The sequence below is a fragment of the Coffea arabica genome, chromosome 1e (genome assembly GCF_036785885.1).
Source record: "Coffea arabica cultivar ET-39 chromosome 1e, Coffea Arabica ET-39 HiFi, whole genome shotgun sequence".
In the NCBI taxonomy this organism is placed as follows: domain Eukaryota; kingdom Viridiplantae; phylum Streptophyta; class Magnoliopsida; order Gentianales; family Rubiaceae; genus Coffea; species Coffea arabica.
Genome location: NC_092311.1, coordinates 44,566,013 through 44,587,263, shown reverse-complemented (window position 1 = coordinate 44,587,263; position 21,251 = coordinate 44,566,013). Strand labels below are relative to the sequence as shown.

At 33.6% G+C, this 21,251-nt stretch overlaps 2 protein-coding genes across 3 annotated transcripts; one reads left to right on the top strand and one right to left on the bottom strand.

The window, feature by feature from the left end:
• Window positions 1-693: 693 nt before the first annotated feature.
• Window positions 694-3,450, top strand: LOC113705824 (limonoid 7-O-acetyltransferse). The gene is made up of 2 exons (XM_027227734.2): window positions 694-1,038; window positions 1,897-3,450. The coding sequence occupies exons 1-2, from the start codon at window positions 785-787 to the stop codon at window positions 3,266-3,268; spliced, it is 1,626 nt and encodes a 541-aa protein (XP_027083535.1). The 5' UTR covers window positions 694-784; the 3' UTR covers window positions 3,269-3,450.
• An 11,730-nt stretch (window positions 3,451-15,180) lies between these two features.
• LOC113705837 (serine carboxypeptidase-like 2) lies at window positions 15,181-20,311 on the bottom strand. 2 transcript variants are annotated; one of them, XM_027227752.2, is made up of 14 exons: window positions 20,014-20,311; window positions 19,772-19,917; window positions 19,248-19,324; window positions 18,854-18,976; window positions 17,912-18,014; window positions 17,397-17,434; window positions 17,174-17,275; window positions 16,966-17,052; window positions 16,355-16,516; window positions 16,182-16,253; window positions 15,982-16,100; window positions 15,783-15,896; window positions 15,625-15,670; window positions 15,181-15,497 (listed from the first exon to the last, which is right to left on the bottom strand). In XM_027227752.2, the coding sequence occupies exons 1-14, from the start codon at window positions 20,169-20,171 to the stop codon at window positions 15,414-15,416; spliced, it is 1,431 nt and encodes a 476-aa protein (XP_027083553.1). In that variant the 5' UTR covers window positions 20,172-20,311; the 3' UTR covers window positions 15,181-15,413. The 2 variants fall into 2 exon arrangements, with proteins under 2 accessions (XP_027083553.1, XP_071913574.1); XM_072057473.1 differs by lacking the exon at window positions 16,966-17,052.
• Between the last annotated feature and the right edge of the window lie 940 nt (window positions 20,312-21,251).

Sequence of the window (21,251 nt, the reverse complement as noted above, 5' to 3'; positions counted from 1 at the left end):
TGTGATAATTTTAGACTAAAAAGTGGTTGAAACTCAGGTTGGGACCAAAAATTGTGAATTTGAATTTGTAAGATATATAAAATTAAATATTTTAAAAGTAAAAGATGAAAAAATTCATTTAACGAAATGTGAAAGATATTTTAAATGATTTTTCCTAAAAATATTTATTATTCAGTATGCAAGAATTGAATTTTTTCCAATTATAAATATTTCTTGTAATAATAATTAACAAAAAACCAATTTCATAACTATAACCCAATTGGTACCAATATGGCATGTTAAGCTTGGGATTGTAATTCTGAAAACACGACTGGTATGTTAAGCACCGTGTCAGTAATAACAAAACTCAGGTTTTATAAATAGTCCGTTTTCCACCCTAAATGTTAAGCACCTTGTTAAAAATAGTCCGTTTTACACCCTAATTCACTGAGATGGCGCCGCGCAGACTCTACTTGACTAAAACCCTACAATCTCTTGGTATTTATAGGGTTTTTTACTCTTATTGTTATTCCAGTACAGCATCTATAATTTCACTAATTTATTTAACCACCCAACCCAATTTATATTAGTATTTGCTTTTAGCTCCTTCAGATGATAATAGGCTTTGCTGGTCACCTTCTCTCAACTGGGCCCCAACATGGATAGAGATGCTTGTGCTGACTGCTGTGCTGTACTTCTAACACTCTATCTGCCGACGGTGGGTTGTTCAACCTATTTTCCACCATAGAAAGGACGAAGTTTTGTCTGTATAGTCACCATTCATCAGTACCTTAACACTCCCATCATGAGGTGGTTCATTTCAAGATTAGCATTTCCCACAAGAAGGGAGTCATTATTGGGATCAAAATGCCATCTCTTCTCGTTGCCCCGCCAATCGAGAAGAAACCATATTGCGGATGGTTCTGCAGGAACTGCCAAACCAGCGCTGTTTGGCTGCAAATGTGCATCGAAAGGGTATTATAATGAACATTTCATGAACAGGCAGAGTAATGGCCATGTCTATCCTTTTCCCAGTTCTGGCATTGCTGGCTCAAGAAGGTATGTATGTAAATTTTTTTGTTTCTTTGTTTCTTTCTTCATTACTCTTTAGAATACGTAGTATTGATTTTTTTTTTTTGGTTGTCCATGACTATTGGAGGGAAGTTTTTTCAATTTCTTTTTATTATAGACAAGGGGAAAGACAAATAGGGAAACCAAAAAAGAAAACAAAAATAACTAGAAAGGACAGAAGAAACTCCTTTGCTAAAACTAAATGAGTGTCAATTTTAGGCTGTGATTATAGGAATATTTTTTTGAAAAGGGTCCATGAGGAGAAGTTCTTGAATTAAAGGGTTTCAACTTCGAGATACATGTAATTGTAGATAGGAAAATATACATTTTCCTTTTTGGTATGCTCAAAAGTACATTTTGCACTGGAATTAGCAGAGAGGACCTTTCATCATTTCACGGAAATGACATAGCAAAAATTTCATGTTTTGAGTTTTGTTCTTGTTTATGATATTATGGAATAGTTCTAAAAGTCCCAAAAATTCATCACAATAACGTGAAGTTATTGAAACTCTAGCTAATTATATGTTTTTCTAGTCCAAAAGCAATAATTATTCGTGAATTTGATAATACTCTTATTCATATTGCTTTCTTTTTATTGTCATTGGCAGGAAAATTAGGACTTTCTCAATTTATAGGGGAGTAATTCATTTACTACAACGTACTAGTATAATTTGAAAATTATTACTCAAAAGCAGAACTGCTAATTAAACAGCCCCAGACGAGCTGATCTTAAATATGAAAAACAAACAATAAAGTTTATTTTTCCATAAATTTAAAATTTTAATTTTATGATAATTTTATCCTCTTTTGTAATGGCTAAAAATTCTTCTAAACATGTCCCTGCAGCATTCATTCGAGTGTCAATCAGAAAACTGAATATATGGACATAGAAATTATCTCCAAGGAAGAAATCAAGCCAGCATCTCCAACTCCCCCTGAGTTGAGAACCTTTAGGTTTTCAATCTTGGATCAGCTTACTCGTGACTCTTATACAAATATATTGTTCTTTTTCTCCCCAAGAAAACAACAAGGCACTTATCTCGACGATGTTATTTCCCAAAGAAGTCGATGTCTAAAGGAATCACTATCAAAAACCTTAGTACCCTTCTATCCACTAGCAGGAAAAATCAAAGATAATTTGCATATTGAGTGTAATGATGATGGAGTTTACTACGTCGAAACTCAAACCAATATTGGACTGTTAGATTTTCTGAGGAAGCCTGAAAATGAGTTCGTGAACCAGCTATGTCCATTTCATCCAGATTCCACGGAATTATTGTCAAAAAGTTATCCTATCATGGTTCAAGTAAACATTTTTTACTGTGGTGGTATTGCCATTTGCTTGAGTGCTTCCCACAAGATTTTTGATGGTCTCTCAGTTTCAACATTTATGCAATCTTGGGCAGCTACAGCACGCGAATCAACGGTACAAATAAATCCCAGTTTTATTTCATCTTCCTTATTTCCTTCCATTTTGGATATGTACCAAGATTCACCTCCTGTGGTCTCCAAACCACAAAAGAACGAGCCTAAATATGCTACAAGCAGATTTGTGTTCGATAGCTCGGCCTTGGCTGCTCTTAAATCCAAGGCAGCTACATCAACATCTTCCGCGAAACCAAGTTCAGCCAAGGCTGTTATGGGACTTCTATGGAAATCTGCCATAGCAGCTTGGAAAGTAAGGTCTGTTTTGTTTATCCCGGTGAATCTGAGGACAAAAGTTTCGCCCCCTTTATCACCTCATTCACTAGGAAATATCGTCTGGTTGGCTCGTGCTAAATGTTGTGACAATCCTAAGCTAGAGCTGGAATTGCTGGTAAACAAGATCTCAAATTCCATTGGTACAATGAACGCTGATTTTGTTGAATCTATAAATGGTGAGAATGGGATTCAGAAGCTGATGGGAGCCTTAAAAGATTTCCATGAAGTGTTCTATGATCCTAATAGTATGGCTGAATGTATCTATATCAGCAGCATCCGCAAGACTGGTTTTTATGAGGCTGATTTTGGATGGGGAAAGCCCATATGGACATGCATTGCGCGTGGAAACAGAGATTTACACGGATTGGGAAATATTGCTCATCTGATCGAAACAAAATCTGGTGATGGGATTGAAGCATTGGTGACCATGAAAGAAGAGTACATGGCTACACTGGAGAAAAATCAGGAGCTTCTCCATTATGCTTCTTTAAATCCTAACCCTCTTGATTCAAGCTAGCTTTTCAGCATGTTTTGTCTGGCTATGTTTCAAATCCTACAAAGCAATTGTGAAGGTTGGATTGTTATCAAAAGAAGGTTGCAGGAACAGAAAACCATGAATTTGTGTATTATTCTCCATTGGTTTGTTGACTTGCGTTTGAAAAGAAAAAAATAACACCTGATATGATTGGGAGTTGGGCAGACCCTCCTGTTTGTGTATAAACAAAGAAAAACTTTGGGGAACTTAAGGCCTTAGTTCTGAATTATGTGCCATTAGTGTAGTGGCAAGTGGTTTCCTATCACACTTTCAAAATATTAATTTAATAATATTGGCTTTGTATGGATAGCAAATTTTTGTGAAAAAATTTTCGCTTCTATCATGAACATATTTTTCAATTCACCTTTTTATCTCACATATATTATATTATAAAAAATATTACAATAATTATTCTAAATAATTCTCTATCCATACAATAGTGTCGTATTTATTTGATCTGACGGTTCATCTTTTAACTCTCATGTAAGTCCATTTAAACCTCTCCCCTCTTATAATTAGTTAATTAGTTTAGAGTAGAAGTAAGATGCTTCGTTGTCGTTGCAGAAAAAAAAGGACAGAAAACAAAAGAAAAAAACAAAATCACTATTGTAATGTATCTCTTTCTTGATTGTCAATTTGTCAGGGCGGCCAGGGTCAAGCTTTAGGCTCCGGTCAGGGAGGAGAAAATAAAGAATTTGATAGTATGAAAGCGACAAAAATGAACACATGGGAACAAAAAAAAAAAATAGAATAATGAACTTTCACATTCATACGCTGCCCTAATAAGCAATATTATTATAACGTAAATTTCAATATAAACCCTCCCCAGGGGACGAAAATCTTTTAAGTGCACAAGGCACAAGGAACGCCAGCCTAATGGCATCGATTTTGCGGAGTTTTCGTTGAATAAACAGACTCGAGCCACTTGTTTTCTGACAAAAGAAAGAGAAAAGCGCAAATAATTTGTAGCTCATCTCTTGCTGTCGAACATGTGCGTGTCCACGTGATTACGACTTTCGAGGTGCAGATGACGGAGTGACTTTAACGCGATGTGGACGGGAAATGGATAATTTCACATACCTCTCCCAAGTGGTTTCTGACAATTTTATTCATCTACCTTGAAGTTTGTAAAATTGTACTTATCTAAGAATGGATAGTTATACAGTATCAGTATGTTGAGACTGACAAAATCACTTGTAAAAACAGGCACTTGTCACATCACTTGAAGTGCGAGATTCGCTGTGGGTCACTATCCCTGAGAAGACCAAGTTAGTCACATATGTCCAAAGACCTGCCGGTAAACTTGGCCCATGTTTATTTGTGTTTGAGGTCCTTTTCTTTTTGGGTTGTACCTAACAAATTTTTATTAAGCTACAGCTTATATTTTAAAGTTGTAACAAATACCTAGTTATATTACATACATTAGGGTTAAAAACTGACAAATTACAAACATAGCTTTGTTTGTCAGATTGATCGAAATTTAGGAAAATTACGAATAAAAAAATGTAAAGTTACTGATATTTGTATGGGACACATAGAAGACCAAATTATTATTGTAATTTTACTAATATTTGTATGGTTCATAGAATAACATAAAATTGGATTTGTAATAACCAACCAAATCATATTTGTCAACCACGTTCCAAATAAATAAAAGTGTCCTATGAATTGGTTTCTGTGAATGACGATGTCAATAAGGGGATATATTAAAACCCTTAAGTGATAATTACTAGTTTGTATATATTAAAATCCTTGACCCTTGAGTTTGTATATATAAAAATCCTTGATTTAATTTATAATGTTTATGAAGGTTATAAATATTAAAAATGGTAAGTTAACCTTATTACGAAGAAACTGCAAAATCAGGGGGACTTTGGTCATTATAATAGCAATCCTATTTTTCCTAATTCTCAACCAAACACATTATAGCATTTTTTTTAAATATATGTTATCTAACTCAAAACCAACCCAATACTAAATAATTTGGATTATTAATTGGGAATATCCCCCCAAGAAACTGAAAATAGTATTTTTGGACTAATTTACCCTTGTGAGAGGTACATATGCATATTACGTGTACTATACATATACATTTATTTATTTTTTACTACTTTACACGTATTGACATCATTGTAGTGCAACCATATTGCCCTTGAACTAAACTACCCTTACTGAACTTATTTTGTCAACCACATTCCAAATAAATAAAAAATCCTATCAAATTTGGTACGTACCGAATTCATACCCGAATTTGAATTGAATTTGGTAATTTGGTACAAAAGCGGTATTTACCAAATTGACCGAAATCTAATATAGTACAAAATAGGTAATGAGATTATGAATTTGGTAATAATCAATTTCGAATTCAAATTCGGTACGATGAAAACGGGGTATCGTATTCACACATTCGAATATCGAATTGGTTTATAAAATCATATAATATACAGGTAAATACTATTTGGTATTGGTATATACTACTAATATATTATTATATTATTAATATGGTAAATGCTACTAATAATAGTGAGTGCATGGTATTATCATGTACTTATGATGATAAAATATATAAAGATGTACAATATACCATTTTAGTATTTGTTAATTATTATATGACTATAATAATACAAATATACAACAATACATAACATAACTATAATACCTATCATTTTATACATGACTAGAATTAGATAGTAATTAAAAAGTATAGGTTTAATACTAAATATTAAACAATAAACATAATTATTAATTGAAATTTAGATATTGACAGTTTGGTACATCATTCATGTTTGAATTATTGTATATTTAAATGCATAACTTGTAACTTGCAAGTAACGATGTGCTCTAATATTACATTATATATTTCACATGAAAATTCTTACTCTCTATTCACTAATCTTAAGGCTTTAAGCACAGAGAACAAATAAACTAAGCACTTTAAGTGAATGCATATGAATTGCACATCAATATATTAGTGCGGGTGATTTCACTATTAAAAGCAATTAAGTCACTATTGTAATTTGTAACTAATATTACTTATTATTAATCATTGTAAACTATAAACGTGAAACTTGTCACTGATTATTGTACAGTCTAAGGTATATTGTAGTTTAAATTAATCACTTTTTACTTGTTCCTTAAATCATTGATTAAGGATTCAAGATATAACTAGCTATACGTGATCAAATGAATACCAATTAAAGTACAAAATGATTAAAACATGAGTACTATGTTAAATTATAAATAAAGTTGGGGATCAAATCAACAATAAATTTTTAAATAACTGAGGAGCATAATGAATATATAATAATTTAAAGCCCAAATTCGACAGTGAAATGAATTTAGGTATCTCCAATTCAAATTTGAGAGCGATTTATATTTCAATTGAGTCCAATAACAGAATTAACCGAATTCATATATTGAAGAATTACCGCATTTGCACAATTTGCTGACCCTATGAATGACGTCGTCAATAAGGGGATGTATTAAAACCGTTGATTGACAATTACTAGTTTGTATATATTAAAATCCTTGATTTAATTTATAATGTTAACGAAGGTTATAAATATTAAAAATGGTAAGTTAAGCTTATTAGGAATGCAGGTTATAAATATTAAAAATGGTAAATTAACCTTATTAGGAAGAAATTGCAAAATAAGGGGTTCTTTGATCATTATAATAGCAATCCTATCATACCCGAATTCCCAACCAAACACAATTATAGCATTTTTTTCTGGGATATATCCTATCTACTCCTAAACCAACCAAATATTAGATAACCTGCAATATACAATTCCAAGTATCCCCCATTGTTTTACTAACTCCATTTTGATTTTGACTATTACATAGTATCAATTTCGGCCCACTAGTTATATTTCTAATGACAATGGTAAGTACAATTTGTCTATTTGATTTTTGGGTATCTAATTTTGCTTGTATTTCAATTCAAATTTGAATAACAAAGCCGTACTAGAACGGGTTATTATCAAATCAAGTGCTTACACAGTTACACCACTTAAGAGAACAAATAAAACGCAAGTTGCCGGACTTGATCACTTAACAAATATCAAATGGACACTGTAATGTCCCTAAATCATTACCCATGGCCTATACAGAATGTAAACATGCAATAAATGATAAAATACCACCACCGAGGGCCTTAACTGCAAGCATTACTCATTCATTGAAGAATGGGAGCTAGCAAAATGCACATGTCTCGAGGCCTTTGCCATCAAATTTTGCTTTCCTCTGTCGTGCAATAACTATCTCATGCTTTAGTACCAAATAGGTTATTATTCATTGGGTCGAACACATATCAGTAATTATCCATACTTCAATTAACCTTACCCACTGGGTAAGTATATGCATTTAAATTGCTGCCAATTTCAACATCAAATCGGGTCAGCTTTTTCCAATTCAAACAGGGTGTTAGGGATGGAGACAAATCAACGTGAACAAACAATATAGGCAACCTGTACAAATCCTCCTCAATATCAGTAATTTCTTATGTGTCATCTTCTCATTGATTAGTCTTAACTTTACCACAAAAATGTTAGAAACATCTTCACCATTTTGTAGAACCTCCCATCTAAGAATCTCTCTTGACAGAATTGTGAGCTCAAATACGTTATATGAGGGAAATTACTCATATACTCTAAAACATTATGTCTTATTAGAAATTAGACTAAAAAACTTCAGCGACTATTAAACTAATGGTCGGATCATGTTTTGACCATCAAACTATTTTTCATCAGTAATTGATTACTAAACAACTTAATCAGCAAATCCGTGACTATTTAATCGATAATTACTCTGAATCTGTGAAATTAGCAGTATACGTGAGTTGAGCATGATATTAGGAAATGCCAGCCTAACAGCACTAATCTGTTCAGAAAATTAATTAATAAAGTATTAAGTCACCTAATCAGCAATACAATGTAAAGGACAGTACAGTGATGATCTTTCAGATTCACGCATCACCTAATAAGCAATATTAAAATGTTAATTCCACTATAAACCTGTCCCAAGATATATGCAAATCTATTGATTGCGCAGGGCACTAGGAGGGGCAGCCAGCCAGTCAGTCCGATGGCATCAATTGACTGAGTTTTTAACTAATAGAGAGTGGCTCAAGTCATGTGGTTCCTGACCCCAAAAACAATAACAAATCTACCGTTGTACCTTTATTTCTTGCTATGGAGCACGTCCATGACCCCATGATCATTAATAATTATTTTTCTGGGGCTGAAAGTGGGGTAAATTTAACGCCATACGAGTCTGCGGTAGTTCCTAGAGATAATTTCAAAAACTTCTCTTGAAGTTTATCACTTAGCACTCTTAGATCGTGTTTGTATTGTAACTTTTTGAAATTTTTGTAAAAAATATGCTGTAACAATTTAATATATATAAGATAAAAAAGTGATTGGAAAATGTATTTATGAAAAATGTAAAAATTTTTGGTGAAAAATTCCTTTTCAAACAAGGCCTTAAATTTTAAAAAAATTTTACTTGCCTCCCTTATTATAAGATTTTTGTAATATTTGTAACCCATTTCAAAATATAATATTAAAATTTTGTTTTGGGAAATAGAATATAATCTCATTTGATTCGCCATTTTGTTGTCTTACTTTTACTACAAAAAAAGAGCTAATGTTTAAAGGTATATTTGAGGTTTTTGCAAGTTACAAAAATATTTTCTTTACTATAAAGTGCTCTCAGTTAATTTCATGAGTTTTATGAATGTTATAAAATTTTCAGAATTTTCTAATTTTCTTATGTCCATATAGATGGCTTAAAAACTAGAAAAATATAAAATGGTGAAAATTATGTATAAACTTGTTTGTGTTGTTTTCAAGTTAGTGCAAAAAGTTAATTTTATTATTGTAAAATATTTCAAGTTATGTTTATGAGTATTGTAAATTATTTATAATTTTAAATATTTAATATGTCTTGTCTAAACCAATGACATAAAAACTATTAAAGGGTCACTCGACCCTGTGATCAACTTTTAAATTCCTATTAAAAAGTCAAATTAACCAAGTTTACAAAAATTAAAAGATAAAATTAGCGTGTTATGACAATTAAGAGAAGACAACAAAGGGCAAATTTCAAAACGAGATTGTATTCTCCCTTCTAAAATAATATTTTAATATTATAGTTTGAAATAGGTTTTAATTATTACAAAAATGAAAACTTAAAGTAGGGGTGAGAAGTGAAATTTTTAAAAATTTAATGATACCAAGTGATATTGTTAGAAACCTCAGGTGGGGTTTCTAAAATTACCCCTAGTTCTTAAATTTTGCAATGTGTATATAATTAAATCGGATTCGTTGCATTTGTTCCCCTGAATTTGGGTTTTACTAATACTTTATGCCTCATGAAAATTGGATTTGGTCAAAATAATGCCATATTTTTTGTATGACCAAATTACTTCTACTAATTTTTGACTATACGAAATGCAGTTTCAAACTTAAAAAAAATTGTTATTTTTTCAACTATTGCTAAACCCATTTGAACATATTAAACTTTGTATTTGGCTAGAACATAGATTAAATGTCGAAGAAATTAAAGTTGAGTAGGAGGAAGGGTTGGGTTAGGTGATACACAGGGAGGATGTGTAAGTGAGATGTCCCGATTTCAAAATCTCTCACTTATACTAAAAAAAAAAGAGTTTAGCAATGAAAAAATTAGAAAAATTGCATAGAAGTGCAAACAAGTAAAAGAGCTAATGTCAATACTCATCGCAATGCTCATTGTAATATATATATTATTAAATAAGGTGCAAATGTGGCACAAATGTACCAATTCGCACCACCTAAATTCATGAGAATCATGGGAGAATATTGAAGGGATCTTATAAGGTTTGTGAGACTATGAATGCTAGTTGTTTGATAATCTAGATGAAGCGAGAGGAAGAGATCAAAATTAATATAAAATTCTACGTTTGCCTTTACAACTTCTAGTCAATTCTTCTCCATTCTATCATTTGTTCTTATATATTTACTTTATATAGCGTGACCTAAGTGCAGTACTTTTAATCCATTAAGACCTTGCATATTTTGGTCTGAAAATGTGGCATCATCCATACAAGTATTATCTTGGGGCACTAATTTCATTTCAACAAGTTCTTGCATGGAAAGGTTGTTTCTAATATTTGATTGATCATAGAAGGGGGTGCGATGTACATATCTAAAGCTCATTTGGACAATTTTTTTTTTTGATACAAGGACAAAGTGTTACTAAGGATCAGATGAAGAAAAAGTGCAATGAAACTTAATAACTATTATACTTATGCATATTGAACAAAATTTTCTCCAAAGCTTGACTAAAAATTTGGTTAAAAAATTACAAATTGGCGCAATTTACGATATAGATTCATAGGTAAATAAAAAACTAGAAAATTACAAACTAAATAGCAAATTAATTTCCATTGCTTTTGGTAAATATTTAATTGCGGTTACATCTATAAATCTACAGGCTAGTTTTAATTTACTCCTCGCCAAAGTTTTAGGTAGTTACTATTTGTCTTATTTCTAATAAAGATTCAATATATATATATATATATATATATATTGTCAACTTTTTTGTACAAAGAGCCCCTTCTTGAAACTTTCCAAAGGTAGTTACTATTTTTTTATCTTATATCTAATGACCATAAATATCCATTTCGTTTACTTAATTTCTTGACTATAAAAATGTTTTTTAGACCATAACATTCAGTTGAAACCTTTAAAATTTTTTCGTAAGGTGAGAATTATTAATGAAATAAACTACAGGGAAAAATTTTTCGTGTGTCTTATACGTTAACTATATCTTATGATAATATGTTTTTTGAGGTACATTTATGAGATGTAAACCAATACGAAATTTTATGTTTGAATATGTATTATGAAGTTGTAGTATAGCTTTTACTGTTTTTAGTTACAACTGTAGTACAATTCTCGGCCAGTTCCAGAACCTTCTCGCATCCAAGTTTTTAGTCTAATTTTTAATAGACAAGTTTTTTAACTATTTTTTTTACGGCAATCCTCTATAAACATCTCAAAATTTTTAATGTACACATCCCGTAATATCTAAGAACACGCAAATTTTTCACTTTTTCCATCATTTTCTTCCATCTCCCCCACCTCAACCCGCCACTGTCAGCCAGCCGATGTCGACGTCACCAGCTTGCAACCTCCTCTTCTGCCCCTCTTCCCTATTCTCTCCCTCCCCCCACGTCCCTCCCATAGTTCATCAGAATTTCTCATAGAGTTCATCAGAAATCAAACCCATACTATAAGCAAACGGGACTACATAGTAAAGAATTCCATGAACTTTAGTCGCTGGGTGTCCAAGTATGTATCCCTGAAGCCATAAATGGAAATGTCTCAGTTTTAACCTCGGGATGGTAAATTTTTCTCCAAATATTATGTAATCAATCTAGCTTATGTAAACTAGAAAAGAGAAGATCATCAAAGGTAAGTTTTAGGGCCTTAATAACTAATCTTATAGTCATAGAGCAACAAATTGTTGATCCTATAATTGTGGCCTTACAACTGTAGTACAATTCTTGATCAGTTCCAGAACCTGTCTCGCATGCAAGTTTTTAGTTTAATTTTTAATAGACAAGTTTTTAACTATTTTGTCTCGCATGCAAGTTGTTCATCAGAATTCCTCATAGAGTTCATCAGAAATCAGGCCCATACTATAAGCAAACGGGACTACATAGTAAAGAATTCCATGAACTTTAGTCGCTGGGTGTCCAAGAATTCCATAGAAATTTTTTTTCAAATAAACACAATGATCAAATGTAATCCTGTGGTACTCGTGATCTGTTATGAAGGAATCAAATTTCATGTATCACTACCTCGGTGCCTGTTTCAACTCATACAATCTCTTCTTGAGACAGCATATAAGATTTTCCTTGCCATTTTTTTCGAATCCTTCCGATTGTTTCATGTAAATCTTCTCTTCCAATTCACCATGCAAGAAGGTTGTCTTCACATCAAGTTGCTCGATCTCCAAGTTTAATCTGGCTGCAATACCCAAAACAATTCGAATTGACGACATCTTTACCACAGGAGAGAAACTTTATTCAAAATCTACACCCTTCTTTTGACTAAATCCATTCACAATCAATCTTGCTTTTTACTTTGATTCTGAGCTATGTCCCTAAGTTTTCAACCTGTAAACCCATTTGTTTTTCAGAACTCTCTTTCCCTTAGACAGTTTCAATAAGTCATAAGTGTGATTCTCATGCAGGAACACCATCACTTCTTACATGGCTTGCAACCAATCTTCTTTATCCTCATACTCTAGAGTCTCACAGTATGACTCTGGCTTTTCTCCATCTGTCAACAACACATATTCATGGGGATTATATCTGCTAGAAGGTCTCCTCTCTCTATTAGATTTCGTAAACTCATCTTGTAGTGGCAGTGGTAGAGTAGGTGGCGCCTCATGTTCAGGTGCATCAGCAGGAGAATCATCACCATCATCAATATCTTCTTTCTACTCTGTCTCAACTCCCCATTGATTAAAATCAACAGATACTGGAGTTGGATCTGGATCTGGATTTGAACTAGCAGAAATGTCATTTGAGGATTTTTTGTTGTCACCTTTATCAATATTTCAATGATTTGATCTTCAAAGAAGACAACATCTCTACTCCTGATCACTTTCTTTTCAACAGGATCATTCAACTTATAGTCAAAATTTTCATGTTCATAACTCAAGAAAATAAACTATTTTGATTTTACAACAAGTTTTAATCTCTCATCTTTGAAAATATGAATAAATGCTCAATAACCAAAAATTTTCAAGTGTTCAAAAGACATATCTGTTTCCATCCATACTCTTTCTGAGACATCACCATCTAGAGGAATTGATGGAGAAAGATTAATCAAATCAACTGTAGTCCTCATTGCCTCACTCTAAAAGGATTTTGACATCTTAGCATTGGAGAGCATACATCTGACTCGCTCAGTGATGGATCTATTTATCATTTCTGTTACTCCATTCTCTTGAGGAGTTTTTTGTACTGTCTTTTCTAGTCCGATCCCATGGGACTTGCAGTAACTTTCAAACGGTCTCATGTACTCACCACCATTATCAGCGCGAACACACTTTAATTGCTTGTCATGAAAATTTTTAAACACATCCAAAATCTAATCTTTGGATTTCAAAGCAAAACACCAAACTTTTCTAGCAAAATCATCAATAAAAGTTACAAAATAAACATCACCATCAAGAGACCTATATTTCATATAGCAAATATCAATGTGCACTAATTCTAACGGATTTAATTTTCTAGATGGAGAAAAATTTTAAAATGTGACTCTATGTTGTTTTCCATAAATGCAGTCAACATAAGATTTAAGTACATTATCTCTAAATCAAGGTAGGAGTTACTTGCGAACAAGTGTCTGAATTCTCTTTTTACCCATGTGTCCAAGTCACCTATGCCAAAGGTCAGTTGAAAAATCACGAACTGCATTCACTTCTCCCTTCCCCAACTTGACTTGTATCAAGTAGAGGGTACTCTGCTTCTTTCCTCTGGCAACAACGAGATTTCCTTTGTTGAGTTTTCATTTGCCTCCACCTTGCGAGTTATGATAGCTCTCATCATCAAGTTTTCCTGTAGAAATAAGATTAAGACGAATATCAAGAACATGTCGAGCATTTCTCAAGATCAGCTGGCACCCGGTATCTGTGCATCCATGGCATTTTAATTTTTATCTTCAGCTCAGTTAGGCCATAATTAATTATGTATCAGTAATCTGGCACGTTTCTTCTGTGGTTTAATGCTTTTGTTGAAGTGCGATGTAAGGTTATTCCACATTTTCTCTAGTAGTATATTCTCGAGGAATTTATCTATCTTTGCTATAGCTATTTCTGATTCAAAGTTAGTTTTAGTTGCTTTCAATTACTTTGTGAAAGTACATCAAAAGCCACGGGTGATGAATCCAAAAAGATATAGCATCAAGTTACAAAGCTTCAACCTGTAAGTTGTTAGACTTTCTGAAAATATAGAGAATATCTCGCTTTACAGTTTGTGATTTTGCTATCTAGTGCAGCAGCCAGGTACATCATCATCATCATTGCCAAATTCATGTAATGCAATGGATTTGAAGTCTTTGCATTGCCCTGAAGTTTGACGCACTTTGGATTATCAACCTTATTCTATATAGCTCAGTGATTTTTTTCCCCTTGTTAACTGCCATGCGTATTCATACTCATATACAAAAAAAAAAAAAAAAAAAATTTTGCATGCCATGCTGGATAAAAGAAGAATACACCAAAATTCAATCACTCCCTTAATCCGCATATTTGCTTGGGCATACTGTCTTTAGTTCCCTACACCCATCACGCGATTTATGCCTCCTAGTACCCTTAATACATTCAGCCAAAACTTAGAAGATCCGAATATTAAAAATTCAGTAGTTCAGATTAAGTCACACCACTTGACGAGATGAATAACATAATTTGACCCATTACATTTTTAAAGATCTGATCTACTCAAGTGTAAGTCAAGTGTAAACTTTCGATGACTAGATCATCAATGGCCACAAAAACGTAAGTTAAGGCTACCCAAAACAAAAAGGCTTTTAAGATACTTTTGAGTCACAGTTTCGCTTAAAAAGTGATTGGATCAATCCTAGACACGAGGGATTTCTTCTTTTGATCTTCTTTTGGTTTTAAAAGTGTTCTCAAGAAAATTACTTTTCAATTATGTATAAGAAATTCCTTTTCTTGCTCCTCTTCATCTTTTAAAAGCTTTGGTAGATTCCCTCCATTCATGTTTAATGGAGTAACAATTTTTTTTAATATTTGAATTCCTTGGCCAACGGTACTTTCCTGTGAATTCAAAATTTTATTTATTGCAAAATAGAGGAAATTTACTTCAATGACATATCTTCAAAGTAAAAGCTTCAACAGTCATATAGAAAGGTTTGGAGTAACGTGATTCCCATTTTAACTACTACATTTTATTCACTTTTCTACTAATCATATCTCAATAAGAAGGCAACCCCTTGGAGACTCGGAGTAGAAGCGTCTCATGACCCAAAGTTACAGTAATTTATATTTAAGAGTGGAACATTTGATGCTCAGAAGTCATCAAAGATGTTCATATCCATATGCCAACTGATTAGAGAGGCTGATGCGATATCCATCTCTCAAACATAGTTCTGCATTCGGCAGGCTTGAACTCATAAGCAGCATGGCCTCCTCCCTTCACCCAAAAAGAAGAAAAAGAAAAAAGGGGTGCTAGTTAGTCCCAAGAATGTTCTGACCTTGTTGTTAGTCGTTACCATGTGAACAAATCTTGCACTGAAGCAATAGAAACAGGAATTTCTTGCCTTCACTGTTGCAAATGTCATCTCATTTGCGTAGGTCCTTGTGTAACTGGAAGCAGGAAAACAGAACAAATTTAGATGAGTTGGGTAAAGTTATCTTTTTATCTCGTGTTAATGGTGGTGTAATCAAGAAAAGAAACATTGTTCAATTTTGAACCAACCCTGCAACTTGGCCTTGATGAATCCACTGTCTCCAATCGTCAATAATTGGGTAATGTAGAGATCTTATCCACGCTTGAGTTTCAATGTGCGGTACCATCAGATCATGGTCACCACTGAATCACAAAGTACTCCACTTTCAGTACTTAAAATCACTGCTGTTAACCTACATGCATCAAGATTCAGAGTTAGGTACCAAACCTGTATATAAGGGATCTATAACCTTTAGTGCTAAGGTTTGCATGATATGGTACAACACTCGCTGCATTTTTTGTGTATGGCAAGGCATCCCTGCAGCTTACCCACTCTCCGATAGTTTCCTGCAATGTGATTACAGAAATCAGTTCAGGCTTGCTTCGGCATTCAAATGCTACATACCATAGTGCTTGATTTAGACATACCCTTCGCACATGGAGGGCCTCTTGGACGCTCTTGTTGTTAGCCCAGTGCTGAAGGAGCATAATCCGTTCCGTCTACGATTGCCAGTGAACAGAAGAAACGCGATCAGTTGTGCTACCAAGAACTGATGCTCTTATCCACGAGTTTACATAGAACAATACTAGTAGTATCTTACTCGACATATGACTGGAGTCGATTCCCGAACGTCTAGCTCTCCAAACTTCTCATACGACATTTGTATAATGGATCTCCCACCAGTAAATAATTTATTTGGCTCTCGTGAAAGGGGATGACATACGGGAATCAAGATATTTTGTTTGTCAATATTACAAAGCAACTGCAGAAGCAAATTATTAACCATCATTCTGGTTGCCCGTTCCTTTATTCTGATTCTTCCCACCTTTTCACCTTTGTGGCCCGCAAATTAAAGGGAAGGGGTAGGAACCAATTGTTAGTACAACCGTTTCTGAAAAGTGTATTATTGTTTGAATAAACCTTAATTCATTGTTAACTTCTACAATTTCGTAACAGAAGTATGATGTTCAATTACTGCTTGTGTAAGCCCCTAACATTAACTGCAACTCTGTTACGAAATTGTATGAGTAAGTTACAATAAATTACTTCTTGTTCAAATGATATTACACTATTCAGGAACGGTTATATTGATGATCCTTAACTCTGTCTCTCTTTCTTGAGTTTAGGGGGCGCTTTTAAGTAAATCCATTAGGCCTTGCCTAATTTTTGAAAATAGAGTCACATAAAAATTGCATAGATATGATTGCTTGCCTCATTGTATGCCTGCATATTTTTCGAACACACTGCATTACTGGGATCTATGATTTTATATTCCCCTTTACAGCTAACCTTCAAGGACTGCGTTGTAAATATACAGGTCAATTAGAAAATCACTGGTAGTTTTACATTGTAAGAATGCATGTGACAAATGACAGTGTTCTAAGATATCAATAGGTAACAAACAAAAGAAATAAGTTACCTCATAGAGTTCATCAGAAATCAGCCCCATATCATAAGCAAACGGAACCCTATAGTTCTGAATTCCTGAAGCTTTCGACCAAGGATTTCCAAGTATGTATCCCTGAAGCCATAAATGGAAACGTCTCGATTTTAAACTCAGGATGGTAAATTTTTCTCCAAATAGTATGTAGTCAATCAAGATTAGGTAGACTAGAAAAGAGAAGATCATCAAAGGTATAGACCTTAAGGTCAATACGTGGTTCAATTCCGTCCTTGTTTCCTGGAATAACACCAAAATACATGTAAGTTTTAGGGCCTTATTAATAGTCATAGAGCAACAAAGTATTGATCCTATACTTCTGTATTTAGCAAACTTCAACTGATCATCTTGTGGCAGGAGATAATGTAGAACTCTGAACTGGTCAAAGAAACGTTTTCTTGCTTTATCCTGGAGCGTCTTATAACTTAACATATTGACAGAAAAGAATAAAAAGCCTGCAAATTTCTGAGGGAAATTTTAACCATTTTTCCCCCTCTTAAAGCTCTGCATTATGTTAATAAAACCCATTTAGCTTAAGGTGGCAACTACATTCCTACCAAAAGAGACTTCGCATATACTACAAGCTTACAGAAAGCATTTATAGTATATTCAGATCTCTTACAATGCCTATGTATTTGCATGACAATTTCAATAATCAGATTGTAACACAACCAAAAAACTTCCCCAGGGTAAAGAGCCACATTGAAAAAATCTTACCATTTGATATAAGTTGAGTTAATATTGGAACAGGAATTCCCCCATACGAGATTCCACTAACATAGAATGGATTCGACTTGTACTCTGGGTGATCATGTAGCCACTGCAGTATAATCAACTATCAAAACCAATCTTGTAAAAGGTAAACATCTTTTAACTATAATTTCTTTCCCATTTCAAGGGAAATTAAGCTTTTAACTCGAGGTTCAAATGGGTAAAAACGCAACAAATATCGCCTGCCCAAGCCTCTATAATTGGCAGTTGTAATTGCACTGTGTACTATAGGTACTAGCAAACCAATTGTAGACATTAAGATACAACAACATGCAAAAAGACAATAAATTGCCTCGCTTATTGAAATTTGTACCCAAAATTGAATTGTAAGCATCAAATTCAAAATTAGTCATCTTCCACTATCTTTTCAAGGTAAAACTGTAAGTTCATTGATATTGGAGAAGTTTGTACAAGAGATAGAATATCTCAGTATACATGTTAAACTAATTATCATAGGAGTCCGTATCAGAACATTTCACTAACTAAACACTGTGAGTGGGATATTCCATTCTAGAGATTGCCACATTTCATGAGACTTTGGGATCTTTCCCCATGCAAGACCTCCTCCTCTACTATGGCTTCCATGATGCTAACTGTCGAAACTACCATAGCCAGTTATTATTGATGTAACTTTTATTCACCTTCCACTGTCAACTGTTCTATACAATCAAAACTGTGTTCATAGAGAACTTGAATCCAATGGAGGCAATTTTGGGCAGAGCCATGCAAGATTCCACTATTCTGAAGGAAAACAATTAAATGATAGTACACTGGTCTTTTTGCATAATAAAGGGTCTAGAGACAAATATGGCATTTTCCTAATTAGTAATTGTCCAACGTTCCATGAAGCCTTACGATTCATTAATTAGCTGAGTGATGGGCGTGTACCTTCCTGATAAATTCATAAGCTTGATCAGAGGCTTGAAAATCTGAAGATTGAGAAGCTTTTGCAGTCTTAGCATAAGAAAAACCCGTTCCAACTGGCGAATCCAGAAAGATGATGCTTACAACCTAACAAGTAACAAGAAATGATTCTCAATCTTGTAGTCTACTCGAATTCTTAATCTTGAAAATTAGGTTTGTTTGGATAAAGATTATTTGAACATTATTTCAAAAAAAAAAAGAAAAAAGAAAAAAATTGGAACCTTATTTATATATGTATCTCAATAACCTTTTCGTGTAACACTTCTATGAGTCTAAGATATACTCATCAACTTAAATCTCTTTTTCTCTCGCAGGAAAATAAAAGAAAAGAAAAGAGAAACTCAATTCTTGAGTTTACCTTGGTCCAAGTAGAGGGATTTAATACCAATTTGGGCAGAGTGCCGTCGAACGACAATGGCTCCAAAATTACTGGTCCTGCAACAGGAAATCACGGGCCAGTGACTTGATCAAATGCTGGCACTCCAGTTTATCAGTCATCATCACTTGAACATTAAAGACAAATAAAGATTATGGCTCCATTTTTAGGAACGTTTTTCAAAAGCTTTATTGTAGCAATGCATATGAAAAAATATTTAGGTATGTGTTTTTGGAGCTTAGTTTATATTTGGGCTTTTTAATTTGATGTGAATGTGTAGTTAGTTATTGTACAGATGTTTGTAGCAGTTGCTACTGGCGACAAAAGACCTTACATAAAGCTTCGTCAACCAGACAACGTCTTTTGTCTTTTTTGCAGAGTTTCAACCAGAAAGGCTGTTTGCAGAGTTTCAAGATTATACAAAATCAAGATCAAAATAGTGCCGCAATTGTTCCTTTTTTTTTTTTTGTGACACCTACTGCAAAGTGTAAGGCATTAGAATTCACCTATCCCAAAGAGAAATGCAATAAATGAACTGCAGCCAGGTCCTCCATCTAACCAAATGATAAGAGGATCCGATTGAGGATTTGACTCTGATTTGATAAAAGCGTAGAAGAGCTGCACATCCTCTGATTCACCAACTCCAATGTACCTGATAATATCAGAAAATGGATCAACTATTTCTTCTAAGTTTTGATCAATGTTAATTTCTAGTGTTATTATATATATGTTATACTTAGTGGCTCACCCGGTTTCGAGTTCAAAGGGGAGGGGTCCTTCAAATCCTGGAAGAAACTTAACTATGGAACCAGCCATCGCAAGGTTTGAACATGCTTGAACATAAACTAGCAGCAAGAGCAGGTTGCAGAAGATAGGATGCCTTAGGAGCACCTGCAACTTCTCCATTGAGCTTGGCCTATCTCTCGTTTTGGGATCTAGGCGCAGCAACTTTAGACTCCAGATCCTTGGATAGAGCTCTTGGAACTTTGGAACTCTAACCCACAAGCTGCTATGTCTACAGAGAATCGCCTTATCGGAGCCAATAATTTAACTGACCCTAGCAACACAAATGTCTTGTTTGCCAACTCATGCATTGGGAAGAGGAACAACCATTTCTGACCATTCACGACTAAGATTTGGTAAAAAAAATTATATGGTCAAAATTTTATCTTATATCTTGATTTTAATAACATACGTGAGACTCATAAAATTTTATTCTAAATTTACATGTTATTAAAAATAAATTATATTACATGTAATAAAATTATGCCGTATGCAAAATGCACGTAACTGTCGAAACGATTACACTTGCAATCATTCCTGCTCCTAGTCCCATGCATTGCACGATCGAACTATCATTAGAAATGATAGCTTTACTGTGAAGGGGCATGGAAAAGACTTAGCTCCGATTTTCAAAGATGGTCCAAATTACGTTACTTTACTTAGTCAAATGGTGTATAATACAATTTGAACTATTAAATTTTTGAAAATTAAGTTTACCTAAATTTTAACAGTATATAAATAACTATCAAAATGTTTGCGAAAAGATGATAGAATAAAATCTGTCAAGTACCAATGAATGATCGATCAAAACAAAGCAATTCATCAGAAGAATTTATCAAAAAAGAAAAAGAAAAAGATCTCACTATCCTTTGAGCTCTCTCATTTTAATGGCTAAAATATATTTCAAGCAAATTATAAATCATACAATGCTAAAATCCCCACACAAGATAACTTCGTTATGGATATCTTAGTTGGTGGATGATTGACATGCGTTAAAAATTTAATATACGAGTTTGGTTTATTGAAGAATTTTTTGAAGTTGCCACCCAACTTTCAAGTTACGTGCACTTTTCTTTACCAAGTATCATACTTAAACTTTTCTTCTTAAAAAAGTGGCGTAAGGACGAAATAAAATTTACCTTGTTATGAAAATTGCCTTATTTTTGTTTTAAGTAGTAACATGTAATGAGAGTGAGGGAAGGG

Coding starts and splice junctions, on each gene's coding strand:
- LOC113705837 (XM_027227752.2), bottom strand. CDS start 20,171: ATGGAGAAGTTGCAGGTGCTCCTAAGGCATCCTATCTTCTGCAACCTG. Junction 17,053..17,173: donor TTTCTGATGAACTCTATGAG/GTAACTTATTTC, acceptor TTTACAACGCAG/TCCTTGAAGGTTAGCTGTAA. Junction 16,254..16,354: donor CGACTCCAGTCATATGTCGA/GTAAGATACTAC, acceptor TGGCAATCGTAG/ACGGAACGGATTATGCTCCT.
- LOC113705824 (XM_027227734.2), top strand. CDS start 785: ATGAGGTGGTTCATTTCAAGATTAGCATTTCCCACAAGAAGGGAGTCA. Junction 1,039..1,896: donor GGCATTGCTGGCTCAAGAAG/GTATGTATGTAA, acceptor ATGTCCCTGCAG/CATTCATTCGAGTGTCAATC.